Source organism: Podarcis gaigeae (genome assembly GCF_964106915.1).
Source record: "Podarcis gaigeae genome assembly, chromosome: 13".
In the NCBI taxonomy this organism is placed as follows: Eukaryota; Metazoa; Chordata; class Lepidosauria; order Squamata; family Lacertidae; genus Podarcis; species Podarcis gaigeae.
In genome coordinates, this window is record NC_139689.1 from 21242402 (window position 1) to 21266371 (window position 23970).

The window sequence follows — 23970 nt, forward strand, 5'->3', positions numbered from 1 at the left end:
ATCATACATCGAGATTTGCAGACTCATCCTAAGTATGCATAATTGCAAGTCGTCTGAGCCGAGTGTGACTTAATTTCCTCACATGAGTGATTAGGGTGGTCACTAGGGTCTCATACATTTTGCCTTGGTTGAGTAGCCAGCCATTATATGTAGTGGCCACGATAATCACCCCTGATATCTGGGAGGGGGGTATTCAGGGCAAAGGCAGTCGCTACATGGGGTCGGTGGCCCTTGTGGGGTGCTGGACTAAATGGGCCTTTGGCCTGATCCAGCCACACGCTTCTTCTTTTCTACCGAGTTTGAGAGGGTTAGGATGCTGGCTTCTGAATTCTGTGGGTAGAAATCAAGTCAGAGAGGGCAAGAGTTAAAAAGACAGAATTCCTGGGTTCTGTGGGAGGAGAGACAACCTAAAACTCTAGGCTTCACCAGGGCCAACCAGAACTGAACATATGGGAGGAGGCTGCTATACTGGTCCATCTAGCTCAGCAATGCCCTACACTGACTGGCAGAGGATTTCCAGCATTTCAGGCAGGGAGTCATAGTGCCGTAGTGTTGGAAGGGATCCCAAGGTCACACCAAAGTCAGAGTATCTCCCAGCCCTCCTGGAAGAGCCAGGGACTGAACTTGGGACTTTCTACATGTAAAGCAGGTGTTCTGCCACTGAGCTGCAGAACCCTTTATGTGTCTGATCCCAAGACATCCTGGGATACTACACCATATTTCATTCACATGAATTGTTTATACAGTGGTACCTTGGTTCTCAAACAGCTTAGTTGTCAAACAAATCGGCTCCTGAACGCTGCAAACCCGGAAGTAAGTGTTCTGGTTTGCAAACGTTTTTCGGAAGCCGAACGTCCGACACGGCTTCCGCTTGAGTGCAGGAAACTCCTGCAGCCAATCGGAAGCCGCGCCTTGGTTTTCAAATGCTTTTGGGAGTCCAACGGACTCCCTGAATGGATTAAGTTTGAGAACCAAAGTTCCACTGTATGCCTTTTAATGCTGTTAGCTGTGATCCTGTGCAAGCCTAAACAGTTGCCTTTTTCACTCAACTGTTTACAAATTCAGCAGCCTGCCAAGTGTGAACTCTCACAAGTGTTATGAAACTATGAACCGTTAACAAGAAGGTTGACGAATACACCCTGAAGTAATAAAAAAATTATGGGCACAGATGGGCACAGTCGTAATAGCACAGATACTTGCCCAGGACAGTTATATAGAAACATTTAATAGACATATCTGAGCCTCTTCACCTAAGATGGACTTAGGTCGGGCATTTAGATTTCCTACCCTCAGACTCAGGCCCTTGGTACCTTCCAATAATTGCAATGAAGGGAGAAATTCAGCCAGGGGAGCTTTTCCCATTGTAGGGATCCAGTGAGGGAGAAGTTACATCCAGCCCAGTTCTCCCTCCTTTGCAACCTCCTCAGGCCCTGAAGCGAATAACAGCAAGCTACATACTGAAGCCATACAGTTTGGGGGCAGAGAAGTTAAGGGTTGGGGAATTTACCAAAAAGGGAAAGCAGGGAAAGAAAAGATAGCATGTGCCCACCATACATACAAAGCACACCCACAGTAATTATGGGAACTGTGGTTCACTCAGAGCTACAATTCCCAGCACCCTTAACAAACTAATTCCCAGTGTAGTACACCTTGTTTGTTACCCAGGTGAGGAACAACCGCCTTTTGAATAAATCACAGAACCAAGGAAACTAATTCTTGAGTCCAGCACCCAGCATTTATTGCAGCTATTGCAACAGGACAGAGCTGGCTCAATGTGCCTGTTAAGAAAATCTGCCCTGAGGCACATCAGAATAAAAGCTTATATAGTAGTTCAAACCCAGCACACACAAGAGTCATAAAACATTCTTAAACATACATCAGGAAAGGTCATGAGCAGTAAAACATGCATGGCTAAGCCATACAGGTATCGTCACCCCCACAATGCGGCCCAATGTGCCCAGGCCATTTGACCATTCTAGGTCTCGGATGTCACATGTTTGTACCCTGGTAGCCAAGCCTTCCATGGGGAGAGAAGAGCACCATAGCTTCAAGGATAGCTAATTAACACTCTTGTTGCTGACTCATGATAGACTTAGCGAAACATTCTGCCATTTGTACCACTATCGGGGTTGGACAAGGAGAGATGGAATACAGCTGTAAGGAGGGACATTGTCACAAATACAGAAGGCACAAAACCCAAGCCTAAAACATTCTATCTGAAAGTTAAATGCAATTAAAATTGAAACATGATTAAAATAAAAAATAAACACCTGGGGTTGCTAATTCTTTTATCACCAGGATTCTATGGGACATCCCAAGTGCTTTCAACGTATGGTGTGTATGCGGCCTGTTTCTTCTCCAGGAAAGATGAGTAAATTATGAGCAGTGAAAGCCAGAACTGCTGGGTCTTCCGGGGCTACATGGTGGGACAAGAATTGGGTTGGAAACGGGGATTTCCCTTGGCGGTGGTTCGTTCAGATAGGTAATTTTAAATTCTGCCCTCAATGGTATTCCACCCCACCCCACCCCCCTTTTAGAGGAGAATGTGCATTACTCCGCTGGGAAAAGCTTTTCCTGTTGAATTCTCTGTTTCCATCCTTAATACCACTCGCAGGGAATCTGTAACGGGCGCAAAGCAACTACAATACGACGCGGTCTTTTTCCATACGGGGTGTGCGCAAAGATAGCGCGCTCTTGGCTGCTGGGGCGGAGGAGAAGCCGAGCTCGTCACGTGCGCCAGGCAGGGAGGGAGAGAGGGCCGCGCGCTCGGACGCCTGGGTTCCCCTTTGCCCAGACTCCGCCTTTCGCAAACACTCGGCCTCGGCGTGTGCTGAAGGGCCGGTCATTGGTGGCTGCGCACGTCCCTCTCGCTGCCCGGCGGCCTTATAAAAGCGCCCGCGATCCCTTTGTCCCCGCAGAGCTCGGTTCTTGCTTCAACAGTGTTTGAACGGAACCGGTTCCACCACCAGCCTCTTTTCTTTTTTCCCTCTCTTTTCCCTCTTCAGCAAACAAAACAGCCAAAAAAAAAAAAAAAAAAAAAAAAGGAGAGTCCCTTTTGCTTCTTCTGCTATCCTTGCTTGAGTTGACCCGCGGAGAGACCAGCTGCCAGCAGCTGCCCGGCCAGCGAAGCGAGACCCCCGCCGACGCCTTGCAGCCGACCCGCCGCAGCTCTAATCCGGAGCCATGGAGTCCCAGGTCCGCCAGAACTACCACCGCGACTGCGAAGCCGCCGTCAACCGCATGGTCAACATGGAGCTGTACGCCAGCTACGTCTACCTGTCCATGGTGAGCAAGGGGTCAGGGTGTGTCGGCGACGTGGTGGTGGTGATGGTATATTGGGGTGCAGAGCCCCCGGGTCACAGCCTCATTCCTGCATTGCAGGGGGTTGGACTAGATGACTCTGTGTGCCCCTTCCAACTCCACAATTCTGTAATCAGTTGGCCCTTTTCCCTGGGGAAAAGGGAGCGTGGCTAGAGAACCCCGGAGGACACCAATTCCACTTGCCCCGCGTTCTTTCAATCTCACGTTTGTTCTAAAGAGTTCAAGGTAGCAGCAGGCATGGTCTTCCACCCACCCACCTTCCCGTTGGAAGTTCACAACAACCCTAAGAAGTGGTGGCTCAGGGCCTGAAGTCGCCCAGAGAGCTTCATGGCTAGGTAGCAGGTTTAAACGGGGCCGGAGAAGAGCCCACAACACCATGCTCTCTTCTCCCTTATTAGGAGTCTCCATTTTCATCACTTTTGTTTCCTTGCAAGGGGAAAAGCAGCCGCAAGAACAATGGGAGGGACTTTGTCTTGAGAGTTCTGGCAGCCTCTGCTTGCTTCCTTCCCTTTGTTTTCAAACGAACACTCTTTCACTTCCTTTTTAGTGCTTCCCCTAGTCTTGGTCATTGTCCTCTTGCTACTCTCCAAAAATACATACTCATTTTGTCTTCCTCTCTTTCTTAGGCCTAGGGGTCATGGTGGTGGTGCTTGGCATCCCATAGTTGCTGATCAGCCTGCCTACACAGCCTTGCCTCTCTCTTTGACATAAAACACCCCCCACCACCCATTGCTGTCTCCCAGTTGCCCATGGTGTGTTCAAGCCCCGTCTTGGGTGGAGCAACAAGTGTGGGTGGCAGAGATAAGCTTCTAGGGTGGGGTGATTGAAAAGAACATCCCATGACAGTTATTCTCTTCTTCTTCCCAGACCTAATAGCGTCTTCTTGTCCCCCAACCCATAATCTCTACTTGACCCACTTCCAGTATAGGAAGATGGAAAGGGGTGTGTGTGTTGTTCTTCTTTTTTGCTTTGGCTTCAGTTAACAACTGTTTCTTTCTGTAACTTCTGATGCCCACACCTTTATGTCTCTGTGGGAAATGGACTGTGTGTGAGAGAGTGATGCTAGCAGTCTTTCAAGGGCCTTGCCTAACTTTCACCAGAACTCTGCCCCCTCGGGCTTCTGCAGGTTCCATCCCCCATATACTTTATTTTTAAGAGGGGAGCCTCTTGCACCCAGGGCACTGTGCTCAGTGTCCCCCTACTTGCCCCATGGCTCTTTATACATTTCCTTCCCCCATTATATATGGGTTGGGTTTTTCTCCCTAACTGTGTCCTGTTGCTTTGCGGGTTGGTCGGTTCAATTGCTTTACAATCTGCATACTGTTTGAGGTTAATCCACACTTGAGGCTTGCCTCTCCTCCCCTAACACCAATGGGCTCCATTCAATGAGTCTCGCCTCCTCCTTCTCCCCCTTCAAAATAGTGTTTATCCCCTGGATACTTTCCAGACTTGGAAGAAGTACAGATTCTCCATTCAAAACTTGTGTGTTCTTGTTCACGTTTTTCCATATCCCTCTCCCACACTCACCCATTTCTCTGCAATACTAGGCATGCAGGATTTGTGGATCCCTGCCCATTAATCTTCTTTTTTAAAAAATATTGTTAGGGTGGTGGGTTTTTTTGGTGACTGTTTACAGCCTTTTTGCCAATTCAAGTTTTTCATATGTAGCGTCTCTTGGATGGGGATATCCATTTCTCCTTCTCCTTCTCCTTCTTCTTTTCTTTTTGTAGCCTTAGGACATTCGCCAGTTATCCCCATCTCTCTTCCTGCAACAGGAGAAAACATTTTTTTTGCAAATAAATTTCTGGGCTGATGCAGTTAAACTGTGTGTGTATGACAGAGAGAGAGAGAGGTTAAAAAACAACAACACAAACACAAACTTGCACAGCACCTCCTGTTTTCTCATGTGTCGGAGGCGCCTTCTGCAGAACTGTGAAATCATCATGAAGGCACAACGGAAAGGGATGTCTGGAGGGCCCTCCTGTCCTGCTCTGCTTGTGCCTGGTAGCAAACTGCAGACAAGTGTCTTCTCTGTAGTCTCGGCACGTGGCTAAATGGGAGACATTTTGTAGTGGTGTGGGCTTTCATTGACTCAAGAGTTTTGTTTTGTTTTTTTACAAAGTAAAAGTATTCGTGCACCGCCCTCTCGTAAATCTTCAAGGTGGTGCACAGCAATGTAAAAACACAAAATAACAAAAGCAGTACAAAAGAATGATTAATAAAAGACTGGCTACTCGCGGAATTTTTAAACAACTGCAGAGACCTGTTGGCATAAATAACTCTGCAAGAAAGTCAAAAGTGAGGGTGCTTGCTGAATCTCTGTTATGCAGCATGGAACCATCAACCCTAAATGCCCAACTTCTGGTTGACGCCAGCTTGGGTTTACAGAAGACAACTTATGCAGAAGAACTTGAGGGTTTTCCCCTGCTTCCCATAGGGTGGTGGTTCTTTTACAGAACTTGCAAGCTTCTGAGGCATTGTGGGAACAATTCGTTCTCTTAACAGACCAGGCCTCCTCCTTCCCTGCCCACAACACTTCCCCAGATCTGAAGGTCTTTTTCATCTGCTCACTTGTCCGCAGTCTGGCTAGGATCTCCCCAAAGTAACCCAGCGTCTCCTCCTGTTCCATTTCTCCAGTCTTCCTACTTCGACCGGGATGACGTTGCCCTGCGACACGTGGCTGCCTTTTTCCGCTCGCAGTCCCACGAGGAGCGGGACCATGCTGAGAAGCTGCTGAAGTTCCAGAGCCAGCGCGGTGGTCGGGTCCTCCTGCAGGACATCAAGGTACAAATCTGGTGGGGTGCCCTGTTTCTAGCCAGAATGCCGAGAGCACCGACTGCAGGACTTCCCAGGTGGTGGTTCTGTCTCGAGGCCTGTTAGGACCTCAAACCCTTCTATGTGAGCTGGGCAAAAATAGCATGTTGACCCTGGGTTCAAACCCTGCCTCTGGCCTTGGGGGAGCCACTGTCCCAGAAATAGCAGCAGCCAGTCTTCAAAAGCTAGTTTGTTACGGAACTCTATAATTTTATATTTGTTTTCTGTCTCTACAGAAGCCAGAAAAGGATGCTTGGGGTACAACTCTTGATGCCATGGAGGCAGCCCTTCAGCTGGAGAAGAACGTGAACAAGGCCCTCCTGGATCTGCACCAACTGGCAAGCAGCCAGGGAGACCCACATGTGAGTATCCATGGGGTGCTGATAAGCTTAGGAATCCTGTCTTGAGCTGTTACTGTCCTTGCACATAGGCCTTTTACCTACTTTGCCTCAGAGGTACTGGTAAGTTACTGGATTTGCACAATGTTGCTTCACTGTTTCATCAGTGGTCCAGCCATCTCTGCATCCTGCCTCTGATTCTGTGAGCCCTGAGATGTTACGCCAAGATCCTAATAGGTCTTCCTGCTACCCTCCTGGGCAGAAATAGTTGTTGTAGCAGCAGCAGCACCCATATATCTATGGAAAAGCTGCTATTCACATCATGTGGGGCAGGAGGCAGAATGCAGAGAAAGAGGGGGGAAATCCTTTGCAGTGCGTTTAAGCAAGGACGGCTCTCTAAACGTCATTTGATTCCCAAGCCCCGTAAACCCCAGTCAGCATGGGCCAACGATCAGGAAGGATGGGAGTTCTGCAATACCCAGAGAACTACGAGCCCCCTTCCCTGTTCTTAAGTGTAGTTCTGAAATAAAACTGCCATACCTTTAAAAAAGATAAAATAGCAGCACTTGAATGTCAGATTGCCACTGATCCAAGGTGAACCCTACACTAGAAGAGACAGCTTCAGAAGTAAACAGTTGGGGGGAGAGTTTATTGGAAGTGCTCCTGGTGTTGTCTCAAGTCTTTGATGGTAGACCTGCCTAACCAAGCATTTCACCCTGTCTTCTTCTCTCTCCATCTCTACAGTTCTGTGACTTCCTGGAAACTCACTACCTTGACGAGCAAGTGAAAGCTATTAAAGTCCTGGGCGACCACGTCACCAACCTCCGGCGGCTGGGGGCATCCCAGGGAGGGCTTGGCGAATACCTCTTCGACAAGCACACCCTGGGAGAGAGCAGCAGCTGATTCCCTCTCCCTCCCTCGTCCCCAAGAGCGCAATACCCCTTCCGTGAACCCACAGAAGCAAGACCCACCTCTGTCACTCTGGCCGGGCCCCACTCAAGAGGGGCTGTACCTGCCACAACTCAGTTGGCATGCTTCCAATAAACAAGGGTTCACCCGTTTAAACTCGCCTGTGGTTTGTCTGGGGTTTTAAGGGGAGAAGTTTGCGATGTCCAAACAAGGGGTATCGTCACTGCTGAAAGGCAAACACTCTTGTCTTAGGCAGCCAACATTCCCCCCCCCTTTCAAGGGCCGTTTTCCCTTGGGCATAATTTGTCAGGGGCCGCATGCTGATGGCGGATAGAGCCAGGGACAAAACGCATAGAATTGTAGAGTTGCAAGAGACCATGAGGGCCATCTCGTTCAGGATCTCCCAAACTTGGGTCTCCAGCTGTTTTTGGACTACAACTCCCATTGTCCCTAGTTAGCAGGACCCAGTGGTCAGGGATGTTGGGAACTGTAGTCCAAAAACAGCTGGAGACCCAGGTTTGGGAAGCCCTGATCTAGTTCAACCCCCTGAAATGCAGGAAACCTTTGTTCCAAAGTAATTTAGGTAAAGGTAAAGGCCCCCCTGACCATTAGGTCCAGTCGAGGGAGCCGGCATACAGCTTCCGGGTCATGTGGCCAGCATGACGTAAGCCGCTTCTGGTGAACCAGAGCAGTGCACGAAAACACTGTTTACCTTCCCGCTAGAGCGGTACCTATTTATCTACTTGCACTTTGTGCTTTTGAACTGCTAGGTTGGCAGGAGCAGGGACGGCAAGTCCTAGGCTCTGTGGTTTAACCCACAGCGCCACCAATTTACCTAGATTTAAAACCTGCCCTGTTTCCATTTGCACCATGGCTACCTTAGATCAAATTCCACATTGGTCTGAAATGGGAGGGAAGCTCCTCTCCCCTTCCACAGCAGCGCACTTCGATCTTGTACCAGCAATGGTGGAGAAAACTGCTGCCTTCCAAATCTCCCATGTCATCCCCAGCCATGGGGGCCAATGGTCAAGGGTAATGGGAGTTGTAGTCCAGCAACATCTGCAGGGCTACATGTTCCTCCATCCCCGTGGTGTGTACGTCTCCTCAGGAGTAAGCCGGAGAAGTGACTCCCAAATAAGTTTAAAGAGGATTCTAATAATAATAATAATAATATACAATAAAAGGACTATTGGCCAAGCACACGAATCAGTGAAATCCTTTATAAAAATGTTATGCTGCTGAACTAGTTGGTTAGGCATCAACCTTGCCTGTGCAGGATCTCATTTCTGAGTTTCTCCAAGTGCCTTTCTGGGATATTGCAAGCAGAACAGCCTATACTTACGTTTTGTTTACAAAGAGGCAAACTGTACTTATCTTACATCCTCATTATTGCCCAAGACTGCAAATTCAAGCAACTGCAAATACCTTTGAAGTGGAGCTTGGCTTTCTTGCTTCTATGGAGGAGCAGAGGCAAACTATCTTAAAAATAACAGATACCCAAATCACTCCACCCACAGCTGTGCTTGAGAGATAAGGGCTCTGCTATTGCTAACCGCAGAGCCTCTTACCCGACGTCTGAAGCCTCCTGCAGCTCATAACTTGAAAGCAACGTTGGCTTTCCTTGGACAGTTGCATAAATTGAAAGTTCCCCCCTCCCGTGTGTGTGTTAAATAACTGGCTTCCATCAGAATCAAAATACCACTGACACACTGATTCCTCCACACACTGACACAGATGTAAGGGGCAAACCTGGATGTAGGGGCATCAGGCATGGGTTTTAAAACTGGATTTGCCAACACTTAGCAGAAAATGTGGCATCTCTCTTAAATAGCAAAAAGGGAGGCTGTGGGATGCTAACGTCTTCTCCCTGCAGTCCACTGCCTAAATCATCCTCTTTCTCTCCCGCCCCCAGTGACTCAAATAACGGGAGGGGGCCCAGCTAGGAAAAAAGTTTATGGGACAACAGTCCCCATCAGACCAACCATTGTAAGGGGCCTAGGGAAGGTTTTGTCTTCGCCGCTACTGCTGCCGCCTCCTGCTGCTTGAGAGAGGCCCATGGCTTAGTGGCAGAGACATGCTTTGAGTGCAGAAGGTCCCCAGTACTGTCCCTGGCATCTCCAGGATCAGGTAGCCAGTGATGTTAGAGGCCTCTCTCCTGGAGACCCTGGGTGGCTGCTAGGGAAGACAAACTTGTCAAGTTCCTGCAGGAGTGATGGGTGGCTGATCCAATACAGGGAACTGCGCCCATTCCAAGAAGACTCATAAATTAATTGCTGCCATTCACTCCTACTGGGGAAGATAATGTATTGGGGCAAGAACCAGACCTGCTCTTATCTACCTGGCCTTGCCTTTAGTCCTGTGACCACAAGACAGAACTCGTGTGAGAAAAAGCAAGGCTTTTGCCAATATAGATAGTCCCTAGAATTAGTCCTTGAGCAGTGTGCATTGTATTTGTGGCCTTCAGCTCAGGAACAACGTTCTATTGTCACTTTGGACAACTGCCAGTCTCCCCACCTCCTGCCTTTGTTATCCTTCCATCGCAACCTGTAAAGGTGTGTGTGAATCTAAAGTCTCCCTTTTTATTTTATTTTCTCAAAGAACTTTGATCAATAAAAGGAGAGCTCGGGCAGTTTTCCCTGAACTTTCCTTCCTGTTATTGATACGCAGACTCGCTGAACTCCATGAACAAACACAAAGTAAATGCTTGAGTTGTTGTGCCCCAACCCAATCTCTTGAGTGCTGCGACATCCCAGGGTTCCAAGCTCTCACCCAGGGTTTGGGTTTGCTTTTGGACAATGAGACACAAAAGTGCCTGTGATGTCTTTATGATATTTGGTTTATTTATACATATATACAACCTTAGCCTAAGACGATATTCCAGCAGAAATCAAGCATTGCTCTCTGACCCTTTGCTTCCTGCTTTTTTTCCTGTTTCTTCGTTCACATAACAGCAAAATTCTCAACTGACTTATCCGTCTCCCTATTTGTGAGATGGAGGAGGGACTCATCTGCCATCTGGCACAGAGCCCCCTCTCTTTTGCTCTCTTAAAGGCCCATCACCTTTACGTTGTTTTCTTAATGGCCCTTCACCCAGGCAATCACCTCATAAGGAAGCTAACCTGATTTATATTTTAAAACACTTTCTAGGATTATGGGGCTTAGAGGTCTGGCACCCACAAACCCATAACGCTGCAAATGCAGCTGCCCTTATCAACAGTCAATATGGATTTCCATCCCCCTGTAAAATTCATGACACTGGCACCCTTCCAGTGCCCATGAAATATACACCTGCCAGGGCTGGATTCAAGGGCAGGTGACCCAATATAGGCCTGGAGAGGTGCTGTGCTTGGGAGATGCCTGCCATGTTATCTAGCTCCAAGCGCCTTCTGGAGGTTCCCTCACTGTGAGACATGAAATTACAGGGAACAAGGCATAGGGCCTTCTTGGTAGTGGAACCTACCCTGTGAAACGTCCTCCTGTCAGATGTCAAACAGATAAACAACTACAGTGGTACCTTGGGTTACAGACGCTCCAGGTTACAGACTCCGCTAACCCAGAAATAGTACCTCGGGTTAAGAACTTTGCTTCAGGATGAGAACAGAAATTGTGCAGCGGCAACGGGAGGCCCCATTAGCTAAAGTGGTACCTCAGGTTAAGAACAGTTTCAGGTTAAGAACAAACCTCCGGAACGAATTAAGTTCTTAACCCGAGGTACCACTGTATACGACTTTTAGAAGACATCTGAAGACAGCCCTGTATAGGGAAGTTTTTTATGTTTGATTTTTTGTTATGCTTTTATATTTGCTGGAAGCTGCCCCAAGTTGCTGGGGCAACCCAGTCAGATGGGTGGGGTACAAATGATATCATCATCATCATCATCGTTTTTAATTTGTATACCGCCTTTCTATCTTACAATACTCAAGGCGGTTTACAAGCTGAAGAAACAAAAAATGTACATCTTATAACAATCTAATGCAATACAAAAATGTGTTAATAAAATGTAACTTTAAAATAGGCAGCCTACATCAAAAAAGTAACAATCAACAATCAATTAGAATAGTATAAAATAAAAATATCCACATACAAAAGTTAAACAGAAATCCACTCAACAGTTACAATAATATCTAAACTATCATCAATAAAACAACAGCAAGCCACAGTGCATAAAACAATACAATACACATTGAGAAGCAGAGGGTGGAGCAAGGCAGGTGGACGGAGGCCTTGCCTGATGGAGTCTCTCCCCTCACAGTTCTTCCTCCAGGACCAGCTCCCATATGAGGACTCCTAGGGCCAGAGGGTGGGGCAAGGCAGGTGGACGGAGGCCTTGCCTGATGGAGTCTCTCCCCTCACAGTTCTTCCTCCAGGACCAGCTCCCATATGAGGACTCCTAGGGCCAGAGGGTGGAGCAAGGCAGGTGGACGGAGGCCTTGCCTGATGGAGTCTCTCCCCTCACAGTTCTTCCTCCAGGACCAGCTCCCATATGAGGACTCCTAGGGCCAGAGGGTGGAGCAAGGCAGGTGGACGGAGGCCTTGCCTGATGGAGTCTCTCCCCTCACAGTTCTTCCTCCAGGACCAGCTCCCATATGAGGACTCCTAGGGCCAGAGGGTGGAGCAAGGCAGGTGGACGGAGGCCTTGCCTGATGGAGTCTCTCCCCTCACAGTTCTTCCTCCAGGACCAGCTCCCATATGAGGACTCCTAGGGCCAGAGGGTGGAGCAAGGCAGGTGGACGGAGGCCTTGCCTGATGGAGTCTCTCCCCTCACAGTTCTTCCTCCAGGACCAGCTCCCATATGAGGACTCCTAGGGCCAGAGGGTGGGGCAAGGCAGGTGGACGGAGGCCTTGCCTGATGGAGTCTCTCCCCTCACAGTTCTTCCTCCAGGACCAGCTCCCATATGAGGACTCCTAGGGCCAGAGGGTGGGGCAAGGCAGGTGGACGGAGGCCTTGCCTGATGGAGTCTCTCCCCTCACAGTTCTTCCTCCAGGACCAGCTCCCATATGAGGACTCCTAGGGCCAGAGGGTGGGGCAAGGCAGGTGGACGTAGGCCTTGCCTGATGGAGTCTTTCCCCTCACAGTTCTTCCTCCAGGACCAGCTTCCTTATGAGGAGACCCAGGGCCGGAGGGTGGGGCAGGGCAGGTGGAAGGAGACCTTGCCTAATGGCAAGATCTTATCACTCTTATTGATTGTTGAATAGCATTGTCAATACACATGGAGCTTTGTTGTGTACAAGAGAGCAGGTCTCTGGCCCAAGGGGCTTACAATCTAAAATATGGTGCTGGGGGAGATCATAGGGGAAGTAAGTCCCATGAAGCATAGTTGCCATTGAATTCAATGCCTGAAAATGCTGCTTCCCTTTTTTCAATAAGGGGAATAATAAAAATTCTAATTTGCAGTGGGGGGGGAGTGATTTTGATGGGGGAAACGATGCAGGTTAAACACATGTACATCTAAGCTATTGTCACTAAAAAAAGAAGCAATTTGGGAGACCCAGCGAGGTGCAGTCTTACCTTGAGAACAAGGCTTGTAAAAACAGAACTATTTAGCACCGTAGTTTGTTCAGGGTTGCTGGAAATTGTAACTCTGTGAGGGGTAAATTACAGTGTCCAGAATTCTTTGAGGGGAAGAATGTGCTTTGAATGTGCTTCAGAGAGATAATGGACACACAGCCTTTTGGTTTGCAGCTGGTTTTGCTGGAGGGCCAATCTGAGAAGGGGCTGGTGAAGGGGATCCCAGGTATAGTTCAGCATACACTTTTTAAACAGAATATTTTACTTTGTTGGTTTCCAGCACAGAGGAAGCCAAGCTGAGTGCAGATGAGACAAATATCATGCTGGCGGAGTCTCAAAATAAACACGGGTAGGGTTGTTGGGGAATTTCCGCCAAAGTCTGAAAATAAGGCAAGTGTCTGAGACTTCCCCTGTTCTTTGCCTGCTTTAGCAAGCTTCACACTGTCCAGATTGGTGGGGACGGGAACAGACAGCGTTCAGGAATGTGTTCTTATGTATAAAATACAAACGGTGTTTTATTATAACATAACAAATGGTTGCTTATTTGGATTGTTTTGCTGCACTTTCTTGTCTTGACGTATTTTGTCAGGAACTACAGAGAGAGGGAGATGAACAACAAACCATAATGTTTTTTTTTAAAGAGTCCAGTAGCATCTTAAAGGTAAAGGTAAAGGGACCCCTGAACATTAGGTCCAGTCGTGGCCAACTCTGGGGTTGCGGCGCTCATCTCGCTTTATTGGCAGAGGTAGCCGGCATACAGCTTCCGGGTCATGTGGCCAGCATGACTAAGCTGCTTCTGGCGAACCAGAGCAGCGCACGGAAACGCCGTTTACCTTCCCGCCAGAGCGGTACCTATTTATCTACTTGCACTTTGACGTGCTTTTGAACTGCTAGGTGGGCAGGAGCAGGGATTGAGCAACGGGAGCTCACTCCGCTGTGGGGATTTGAACCACCGACAAGCCCTAGGCTCTGTGGTTTAACTCACAGCGCCACCTGTGTCCCATAGTAGCACCTTAGAGACCAACTAAGTTTGTTTTAGGTATAAGCTTTCCGAAAGCTTATACCTAGAACAAACTTAGTTGGTCCCTAAGGTGCTACTGGACTATTATTATTATTTTTTATTTTGACTGCATAGAACAACCTGAATCTAGCAAACCGTAATGTTACAAAGGTTCCAGTTACAGATAGGTAGCCGTGTTGGTCTGCCATAGTCAAAACAAAACAAAAATTCCTTCCAGTAGCACCTTAAAGACCAACTAAGTCAGTACAAAGGTTGCGATCCTCCCCAAATCTTTGCCAAGCAGGAGCAAAATCCCAGGGAGTCCCAGGCGCTCACCCAGGGTTCGTGTTTCCATTGGGAAACAAGACATGGCGGAGACTGTCGTGTCCTTAAGAAAAATGATTTATTGACACATATTTACAACCTGGGTGCAGATGGAGGGAATGCAGTTTACAGCACTTGCATCTCAAAAAGGGATTGTCCTTCACAGCAGAAAGAGCATGGCTCCTCCAGATCTCTGCTTTATAAAAGGACACATTTTTCCTATGTGACATCACCTTTTTGTTGATGTGTGATTGACTTGCTTCAAGCACTTTTAGTCATTCTTAGCGACTTTTATCCCAGGTGAGGCCCTGGTCTGGAAAAGGAGCATATCCTGTATTTTCCCACTGGCCTGGAAACTTCCATTCAATGCTTCCCAAATCAGCTAAATTCTACCCCTTTATTGGTTTCTAACAGTCACTAACTCTAGTAGTTATGGGTGCCTTTTCACCCTCAAACTCAGTTACCCCAGATCTGTAGCGATACTTTTGGGAATGGGGAGACCATCTTTAGCGGTTTGAAGCAAAAACTAGATAAATAACAATTCTCTCACCGGAGATCTTTTGGCTTCTAAGCTTCCTCTTTCGCTATTTGTCACCACAACGCATTCTGCTATCATGTGCCTCTGCCCCACAAAGCTGATCTTTGCAGAAATTTTGCATATCCTGCACTCCTTATGACAGGCAGATAGAGAAGCAAGACAGAGAGATGAGATCCTCCCTCGCCTTCACCCTTACTACCCCAGTTTTAAGACCTATCCCATCATATGCCCAGCTTCCTCATACAGTTTCGGTCCCTGTTTCCCAGCATCATGCAGTTAAACATCTCATGGGGTCAGGTCCAACAGCAAGATCCGCACTGCACTGCTGAGCTCCTCACGTCCGCCCCACTTCCCATTCCCCTTCCAACTTGTTTTCATGACGATGACGAAGCTGAACCCAAGATGACACCTCGTGGGGATGCAGAGAGAACCAGGACCGGGTTGGTTCGAATGGACGGAAAAGCCTTGTTTGACAGAAGCTGTAGAGAGAACTATCCAAGAAAATGTATGTCCTCATCAAGTGTTGTATTCTGACTTCTTCAAAAACACCTGTGATAAATATTGCAAAAAGCAAACAGCTGAACACAAGGGTGTGCCAAGCGTTGCAGGCAGTGCTACTCCTACCCAGAGTAGACTCACTGAAGTTCATTAAGGTGACTTAGGTTTATTTGTTACAATGGGTCTACTAGGGTAGAACAATGAATACAGCCCACCAGTTTTGATCATGATGTCCAAAAACGGATGCGGTGTGAAATTGAAGGGATATCTCTGTATCTGTGCTTAGGGTGGGTTGTTTTTAAGGCATGTGTGGATAGCTAATTATCAGTCATGTCATCTCAGCAGGAATGCTTGGGGTAATTTCCTAAGCTTTTGCTACAAATTGTATGGGCCTCGTGTGCCCAATTGACTCAAAACTACCCCGTATAATTTATATTTTGGAAACACGAACAACAACATGAAGCTTCCATGGCAAATGGGCCTGAGAAAGAGGATTCTCATTTTGCTGGAATTAGAGGATCTCTGTCTCCTGGCTGCTGCATCCCACACATTGCTAGCTAGTTATTTTCAGGGGGCAGCGGTGGTTAGACAGAACAGCCTCAAGGCCTCCAGCTTGAGAACAATAACAAAGGGGAGGGGGGGAGGAAAGGGAAGCGGAAAGACACTTTTTTTGCTGAATCATCCTGAGTTTTCTTTTCCCCCCCTTTGTGTCAGTATTCTGGAGGAAGTGTTTCTGCTGAGTCATGTTCATGAGGGAAGAAGAGGGGATAGGGAAGTGTTTTCTTCTTCTTTTTAAAACCCCCATGAATTTATCCCTCTAAAGAAGGTGCAGGGAACAGTTAACCCTCCAGATGTTGTTGAACTACACAAAGTTCTGCAACATCTGGAGGACCAAAGGTTCCCTACCCCAGCTCTAGAGACCTTGGCTGTGCTAGGCCACATCCACCTGGCTTCCCCCAAAGAACCCTGGGAACTGTAGCGTACCCCTCAAAGAGCTCCAACTCCCCAAACTCTTAGCAAACTACAGTTCCCAGGATTATTCGTGGCAGAGAGGAATGTACTTTAAATTTCTGGTGTGTTTACAGTCCTAGGTAAAGTTAAAGGTACCCCTGACCGTTAGGCCCAGTCGCGGACGACCCTGGGGTTGCATGCTCATCTCACTCTATAGGCCGAGGGAGCCCACGAATGTCCGTAGACAGCTTCCGGGTCATATGGACAACATGACTAAGCTGCTTCTGCCGAACCAGAGCAGCGCATGGAAATGCCGTTTACCTTCCCGCTGGAGCGGTACCTATTTATCTACTTGCACTTGATGTGCTTTTGAACTGCTAGGTGGGCAGGAGCTGGGACCGAGCAACGGGAGCTTACCCCGGGAGCTCGCTGGGATTCGAACCACCAACCTTCTGATCGGCAAGTCCTAGGCTCTGTGATTTAGACTGCAGCGCCACCCGCATCCTAGCTTCTCTCTAATCCATAGGTTGATGGGCCTCTTTTACAGAACCCAAGAGGTCTGATCCTGGCCACCTTCTTCATTCCCAAACACGCTTACTAGTCCCACTAGGAAGGGAAAAGCTGTGTCTGTTGAAATGTGCTTCTGCCCAAAGGCTCAGTGTATCTGTCTGGAGGGGAAACAGTTAGGAATTGTATGTTTAAACAAAATAAAATGCAATCCTATCTACTCAGCAGTCAGTCCCACTTAGTTAAATTGGACTTACTCCCAGGTATGTGGGCGAAGGACTTCACTGTAAAATAGACCCATCTCCACTTTCTTCCATTAAGAGGGGTGTTTCAACCTATCACCATCGCCTATCTGGTGTAATGGGGAGAGAGTACTGAATTAGGATGAGAAAAAATCCACCTTCAGCTTTGGTTCATTGAAATGCTTGTGGCCAGTCATCTTCTTTATTAATTTATTCAAACTATACATGCCTGCTTTTTTCACCAGGGGAACTCAAGGCAGCTTACAAAGCAGCATTGATTTTAAACTTAATCAAATTACAGAAATCACATCACTAAACAACCCCCCTTTTTTTAAAGGCCAGGAGACCTTTATCCAACCACATTAATGAACAGCCATGCTTTGACCAAATGCCTTTAAAAAGCCATCGTTTTAGGGCCTGACTGTTCTCTCAAGGTGAGGGGCCACCGCAGAAAAGGACTCGCCCATCAATACCTCATATAACTGAGGGATTTGGAGCAAGATTCCAGATGTCAAGCACAGGAATATATGGAAGAAGGCCTGTTTAGCGCTTTAAAAGCTAAAATCAGCCCTTTTAATTGAGCCTTGACACAGATTGGCAACCATTTCTATTCCAACAAAAACATTTAGCACCTGTCAACAAAATGGAAGCTACATTTCACACAAGTTGTAAGTTTCTGAATGCTTTTCAAGGCAGCCCCTTATAGAGCAACTTACAGCAGTCTAATTTGGAGCTCCCTGTGGCACAAATAACTGTGGCAAGATCTGATTTTATGAGGAGGCAGTCTTGGCTAGTGGTACCAGCTGAAGCCTCTCATGCCAACTTGTGCATCCAGCACAAATACAGGATCAGAGATCACCCTAAAGCCATGGGCCTGATCCTGCAGCAGTTGAGAACACAGCTCCTTCCTCTGGGCTTCTTGAGGCGGAGTCTGGTCACCTATTGTGTCATCCCATTTTGGCCACAACAGGTGTAAAGATGCAGGCAATGAATTTAAAGTGGCAAACTCCTTAAGGTAGCAAACTTTATCTACACACTTACCTAGGAGCAAACCCCACTGAACTATACATCTGGGTAGATGTGCATAGGGTTAATGCTGTAGATGGGAGAAAACCCCACCTCGAGAAATTCAGTAGCATTTGCTTTCCGAGTCAGCAAACCACAAAGGATTTTTTTAACACACATATCTGTACAGTGCTTTTTTTCGGGGGGGGGGGGGAGGCAGGTATACACATACCCCTAAACATTTTGTGAATTTTTGTACTTTTCTCCATTTACTGTATTTCTTTTCCCTGAATTGAACTATAAAATGGTCTATAAAATGGTGATTTTATTGAGTCAAAATGAGAGTACCCCTAAATATGTTTCAAGAAAAAAAGCACTGCACCTATAGCTGTATCTCTGGGCATTGCATTTTCTTTTTTGCATGTAAAGATTTTATTGCAACGCAAAGACACCTTGTCCCTTGGTAACACCTTCAAGGGCTGCAGATCGTTGAGAACCTGTGGAAACCCACCCCCCTTTAAAAATCGGACTTCTTTCAATCCCCTTGCTGAAGCCAGAAAGCCTCAGCTGTTTCCCTATCAGCGAGCAAACGGGGCGGAGCCTTTGCGCTCCTCGCGGAGGGAGGTCCCTGGAAGAGCCTCCCGGGCTGCCTATAAAAGCCCCTGTCCGGGCGCACCCAGCTCAGATCGCTCCTTTTCCTGGCCTTCGCTCCTTTGCTCTTGCTTCAACAGTGCTTGAACGGAGCAGGATCGCGGCCGCCGCCCCATCATCTTCATCCTTAAGCCAGCCAGTCCAGTCGCCGATTTGCACCATGAGCTCCCAGGTCCGCCAGAACTACGACGCCCAGAGCGAAGCCGGAGTGAACCGCTTGGTCAACCAGTTTCTCCATGCCAGCTACAACTACCTGTCCCTGGTGAGCGTCCAGAGGGGAGGGGGGGAAGGCGAAGCCACGGCTTTTAATAATCTGTTGCTAATCTTTTTGGTCTCTTTGCATTGGGTATGTGATTGTTGCTCCGTTTTGCTTTTCCGCGGGTACATGGCAGGTAGAAATCCAGCAGGTGCGGTTTCCCTTTCTGGTAAGGGTGTGTTGCGCTCTCGCAGCAACTTCTAGTCCGCTGGATGCCAGCCAGCTGCCCTCCGGGAGATTTGGGCTACAACTCCCATCAGCCCCAGCGAGCACAGTTGTAAAAAGGAATTGTAGCCCCAAAGCATCTTACAGGGTGCAAGGATGACAATGAATAGTGCAGGGGCTTGTTTTTTTTAGCTCTAAACCTACTGAGGGTGGCTTTTCTCTCAAAAATTCTAAACAATAAAAGGGTCCCTCTTTAGGGGAATTCAGCACTTAAGGGTTTCACGTGAATTACCTTTCCAGTCAGGGTCCAGGAAATCTGATGGCTTAATCTTTCCAGCTATTGACTGATCAATGGGCATTTGCCTTCCAACAGCACGGCCTTTTCTAAATAGCGCATCATTTTTTGGGTTGTAAAAGAGAAGGGCATTTTTAAACACTCCCCCCCGCCCCCCGTGTTGCTTTCTTCCCAGTGTTGCTACTTCACCTCAGTTCAGAAAGCTGCCTTTGTCTGATGGCTGGCAGTGGCTTTTTGGGTTCTCATTGGCTACGTCTGCATCTTGCCTGCCCTCGAAAGAGATGGAGCCTGGCTCTCCTTGCTCCTAAATCTCCCGGTCTAGCTGTTGCGTCTTGCTAAATAGGAGTAGAGTGGACCTGGCAGCCATGATTGCGTGGGACCTATTTTTTCATGTCAACATCTTAGAGAGCTCCCTCCGCTGTCCTCGAGATCGGGGGTGGGGAATCTTCTGACTGAGGGCCACACTGCTCCCCAGAGCAATATTCCAGGGGCCACATGCCAGTAATGTTTGTTAGGAGGAAAGCAGAGGCCAAAAAACTATTTGAGGGGAAGAATGTTGTTGTTGTTGTTGTTGTTGTTTTTTAAAAGGAGACTAGTGTGTGTACAGTTTCTGTCTCCATTTTGTTCCCTCCCCATTGGGTCTGCTGCCTGCTTCTTTCTTCATCCCTTCCCTCCATTGTGGGCTGTGGCAAAGTCCGCTGCCCTCCTGTTTACCCACTGCTGAGTTCCCCATGAGTTGTGTGGTCTGAACAAACAACATCGTGAAGATATATCGTTAATGATTTAAAAACAGCAACCCTAGCCTCTCCACCTGTATGCCTAAAAGGCCTGAAATGGAGGCGCCATCCAGTCTGTCTCTTGAATTCCTCTTGTGTGGGTTAAATTGGGCTGGGGGAATTATAGCTAGATTTGGATAAATCCTAAAATATTGCCATTGCGTTTGTTAGGTAAGTTAACTTGCCCTGGTTTCCAGCCAAGGAATGTTGCTGCCTCTGAGGGGTCTCTATACACTTCATAAATCGTAACAGTTCCTTTGTGAGGAACCATTTCAACATTTGGAGTTTTTTAGTTTGGAGAAAAGGCGATTAATGGGAAGGAACAGGGCAGAGTTGTGTAAAATTATTAATGTTGTGCAGAAAGTGGCTAGGGAGATTTTCTCCTCCCATTACGACACCATTTTGTTTGGTACAGTGGTACCTCGGGTTGCAGACGCTTCAGGTTACAGACTCCACTAACCCAGAAATAGTACCTCGGGTTAAGAACTTTGCTTCAGGATGAGAACAGAAATTGCGTGGCGGCGGCACAGCGGCAGCAGGAGGCCCCAGTAGCTAAAGTAGTACCTCAGGTTAAGAACAGTTTCAGGTTAAGAACGGACCTCCAGAACAAATTAAGTTCTTAACCCAAGGTACCACTGTATAGTGGTTGGCGTTGGACCTGGGAGACCAGCGTTCAGATCCCTAGGCCATGAAGCTCACTGGGTAACCGGATTGTTTTGAGAATAGAACGGGTATGGGGAGTTCTCGGAGGAAGGGTGCGATATAAATATAATAATGTAGTAATAAATAAAAGCTGGTGGCATTTTAAAACTTGAGTGTACATTTCCCCACATTTTTGTGTCTGGGCCAATAGGCATTTTACTGTATTTTCAGTGGCCTATGGCTACAAACAGTAAATATTTATTGGATTGGAACTGGGAACATTTTGTGTTCATTTCTAGTTCTTCTTTGAGTAAATCTTGAGTCTGAGCCCTTGCCTCTTTTTCTCCCTTTCAGGGTTTTTACTTCACCCGGGATGATGTGGCCTTATCCAAGTTCTCATCCTTCTTCCGGCACCTCTCTGAGGAGAAGCACGAACAAGCAGAGAAGCTCCTGACCTTCCAGAACCGCCGTGGAGGCCGAGTTGTCCTGCAGGATGTCAAAGTGAGAATGCGGGTGGCTTGGACAGAAGGGGTGTTGTGGTGGTGGATCGAGGCCTCAGTCATGGGCATGAGGAATGGGAGTGGCAGAAATAATGTCCACTTTCCCCCTTCAAAACTCGGGCTTCCTCTTGACTTGCTGGGTGTGTTGTAACAGCTCTTCCATATCACACTGTTATGTTTATGGCATGCTTTGGTACTCTGAATTGCATTTTAAAGTGTGCATTGCATGCCCACCCCCCAGCAAACTTGGCACTCCCAGTAAGCTCTCTAAGGTACACCTGTTTATTGCTTCATCAATATTGTAGCTTCATCTGTTCCCATCTGATGAATTGGGGGTGGATTAGTGGTATGAAATGCAAGGAGTTGCTTTGTTCTGAAAGTCTGACTGCAGAATGATAGCAGCCGTGCGTGGAAAGAACAATTGCAACTAAATGTTGCATTGTATCTTCATAGTAGGAGTGCTCCTGTTCAGGGTACCATGCCCACATCCAAGATCTTAAAAGAAACTCGTGGAGGGCATTCCTTCACCTCCTTTCCCCCCACTAAAACATTATGTTGCTACTGAGCATGCCCAGTTCTCATCGGGTTGCATTTTGGCTGCTTTAGGCTTTATTCTTATAGGGAAAAGTACTTCTGCTAACATTGGGCTACTCCCATGCTGTCCTCCCTGCTCCCAATTTAGCTCCATTTCTGTTGGCACTAGTGGGTTGTTGATGCTGAAGGTGCAGAACATTGCAGAACGGGATATAAGGGCCACTGGGCATGAAGGTGCTGCAATTGGCAGGCTCTCTCATGAGTGTTCTCTGCCGTTAACTTCAGAAACCAGAACGTGATGAGTGGACCAATGGAGCTGCTGCCATGGATGCGGCCCTTCAGCTGGAGAAGAATTTGAACAAGGCTCTGCTGGACTTGCACCAGGTTGCCACCAGCCACACGGATCCCCATGTAAGTCTTGCTGGAGGAAGCTAACGTGGTTGGGTTGGGGGTCATGTCGCCTTTCCTATCAGTGCCCACTAATCAACTATATAAAACGGGAAGTGCCTCAAAATCGGTATACTGTTTTGTGTGTGTGTTAAAAGTTTGGGGACCACTGACTATGCAGACTAGCTTAATTCTGGTGAATGGCGAGAGCCAAAGTACTTACCCCACACCAGTCGATTGAACTAAACATCTAAAATCTTCCTAGATTGGTGTACAGGTTTATTTAAGGACTAGACAACTTGCCTCTTTGTAAGAATAAAGATGGCTGGATTGCTGAATTCTTTGTGCCCAGTGCCATGGGATATATGCAACCATAATGAGATGTCTTACCTGCATTAATTTCCAGAAGGGTGTGTTTGTTGCAGCAAAAATAAGTCATTGTGGTACCTTAAAAGGCAGCACTATTATTAGTCTGAGTTGAGCTCCCAGACACCAGTTTGGCTGATTTCCCATTGAATTGTGAGCTCCAGTTTTCTATGGCCAACCTTCTCTTCCTCTTTCCTCCCAAGCTGTGTGACTTCCTGGAGACCCATTTCCTGGATGAGGAGGTGAAACTGATCAAGAAGCTTGGGGACCACGTGACCAACCTCAAGCGTGTGCGTGCCAGAGACGAGGGCCTTGGTGAATACCTCTTTGACCGTCTCACCCTGGGAGAGTCCAGTGACTGAATCCAGAGACGCTGGTTCCCTCCCAACTCCTGCAGCCTCGTCCGCCAGAAGTGTGTGCTGCTTTGTGTGTGTTACCCTGTTCTCTCAAAAGCTGGCTGCTTAATCAGTGCGGCCTCTGTAACCCTGTCCATCTACAGGGAGGGAAAAGTCTGTAACTGGCATTAAATAAACTTGGCATTAAGCACTACTACTTTGCGTGGCTTGTATGTATAACTACTGGGGTATGATGGCGTGATTCTTGGGCAGTCAGAAGAGTCATTTAATACTGGAATGTATCTGACTTCAGATGCAAAAAAAAGTGTTACATTTTCAGATTGGAACAAAAGTTGTCCCATACAGCATTCTGCAACCAATCAAGACATGAATCTCCTGCTATGTTGCTGGCAGATACTATTGACTGGTCTAGTAGTCTACCATGTTGGTAGGTAAGAGTTTAGTTTGGACAGCCAAATCTACCTCATCCTTTATGCTTAAAGTGGCATGCATAGTTTTTTCTCTTTCATTCCCTATTCTTTGCCACAACCCTATGATGTAGACTTAAGTAGGGGGTGGAAAATCATTGGGTGGCCCTGCCTCAGCCTCCCCCATCCTGGTGCTCTCTGGATTTGTTGGGGACTATTACATCTTCCACCAGTGTACCGTAGGTACTGGCAGTGATGGATGTGGAGCTGAAACCCTGCTAGTACACACTGCAGGGGGAATGAATTACTTCCACCTGTCCTGAATTCCATTGCAACTCACATTCTGACTGCATTGGAGAAGGGAAAAATTCTATGAAGATGAGAGCTACAAGGGACCCCTCACTCTAATCTACCTTCTACCTACGCCTCAAGTAGTATGTGGGTGGCTCAACTTGGTACTTTTTAATTGATTGTTTTGCAACTGTGGGGCTGGGTGTTGTGCATCTTGGGTTGAGGTCCTACTTTATCAGGCAAGGCTCTAAATTAAAAATCAGGGTTGAGAGCTGCCTTCTCCCAAGACAGACCATTCGTTCTAGTCCAGGGGTCTGCAACCTTTAAGACAAAAAGAGCCACTTGGACCCGTTTCCGAAGAAAAAAAAACTGGGAGCCACAAAACTCA

The 23970-nt window shown here is 47.5% G+C and overlaps 1 protein-coding gene across 1 annotated transcript; it reads left to right on the forward strand.

Annotated features, from left to right (window-relative positions):
* The first annotated feature begins 2844 nt into the window (after positions 1–2844).
* Positions 2845–23077, forward strand: LOC310830789 (uncharacterized protein). Its single transcript, XM_083710628.1, has 8 exons — positions 2845–3285; positions 5959–6105; positions 6372–6497; positions 7218–7373; positions 18510–18869; positions 21096–21242; positions 22061–22186; positions 22732–23077. The coding sequence occupies exons 1-8, from the start codon at positions 3184–3186 to the stop codon at positions 22888–22890; spliced, it is 1323 nt and encodes a 440-aa protein (XP_083566754.1). The 5' UTR covers positions 2845–3183; the 3' UTR covers positions 22891–23077.
* The last annotated feature ends 893 nt before the right edge of the window (positions 23078–23970 follow it).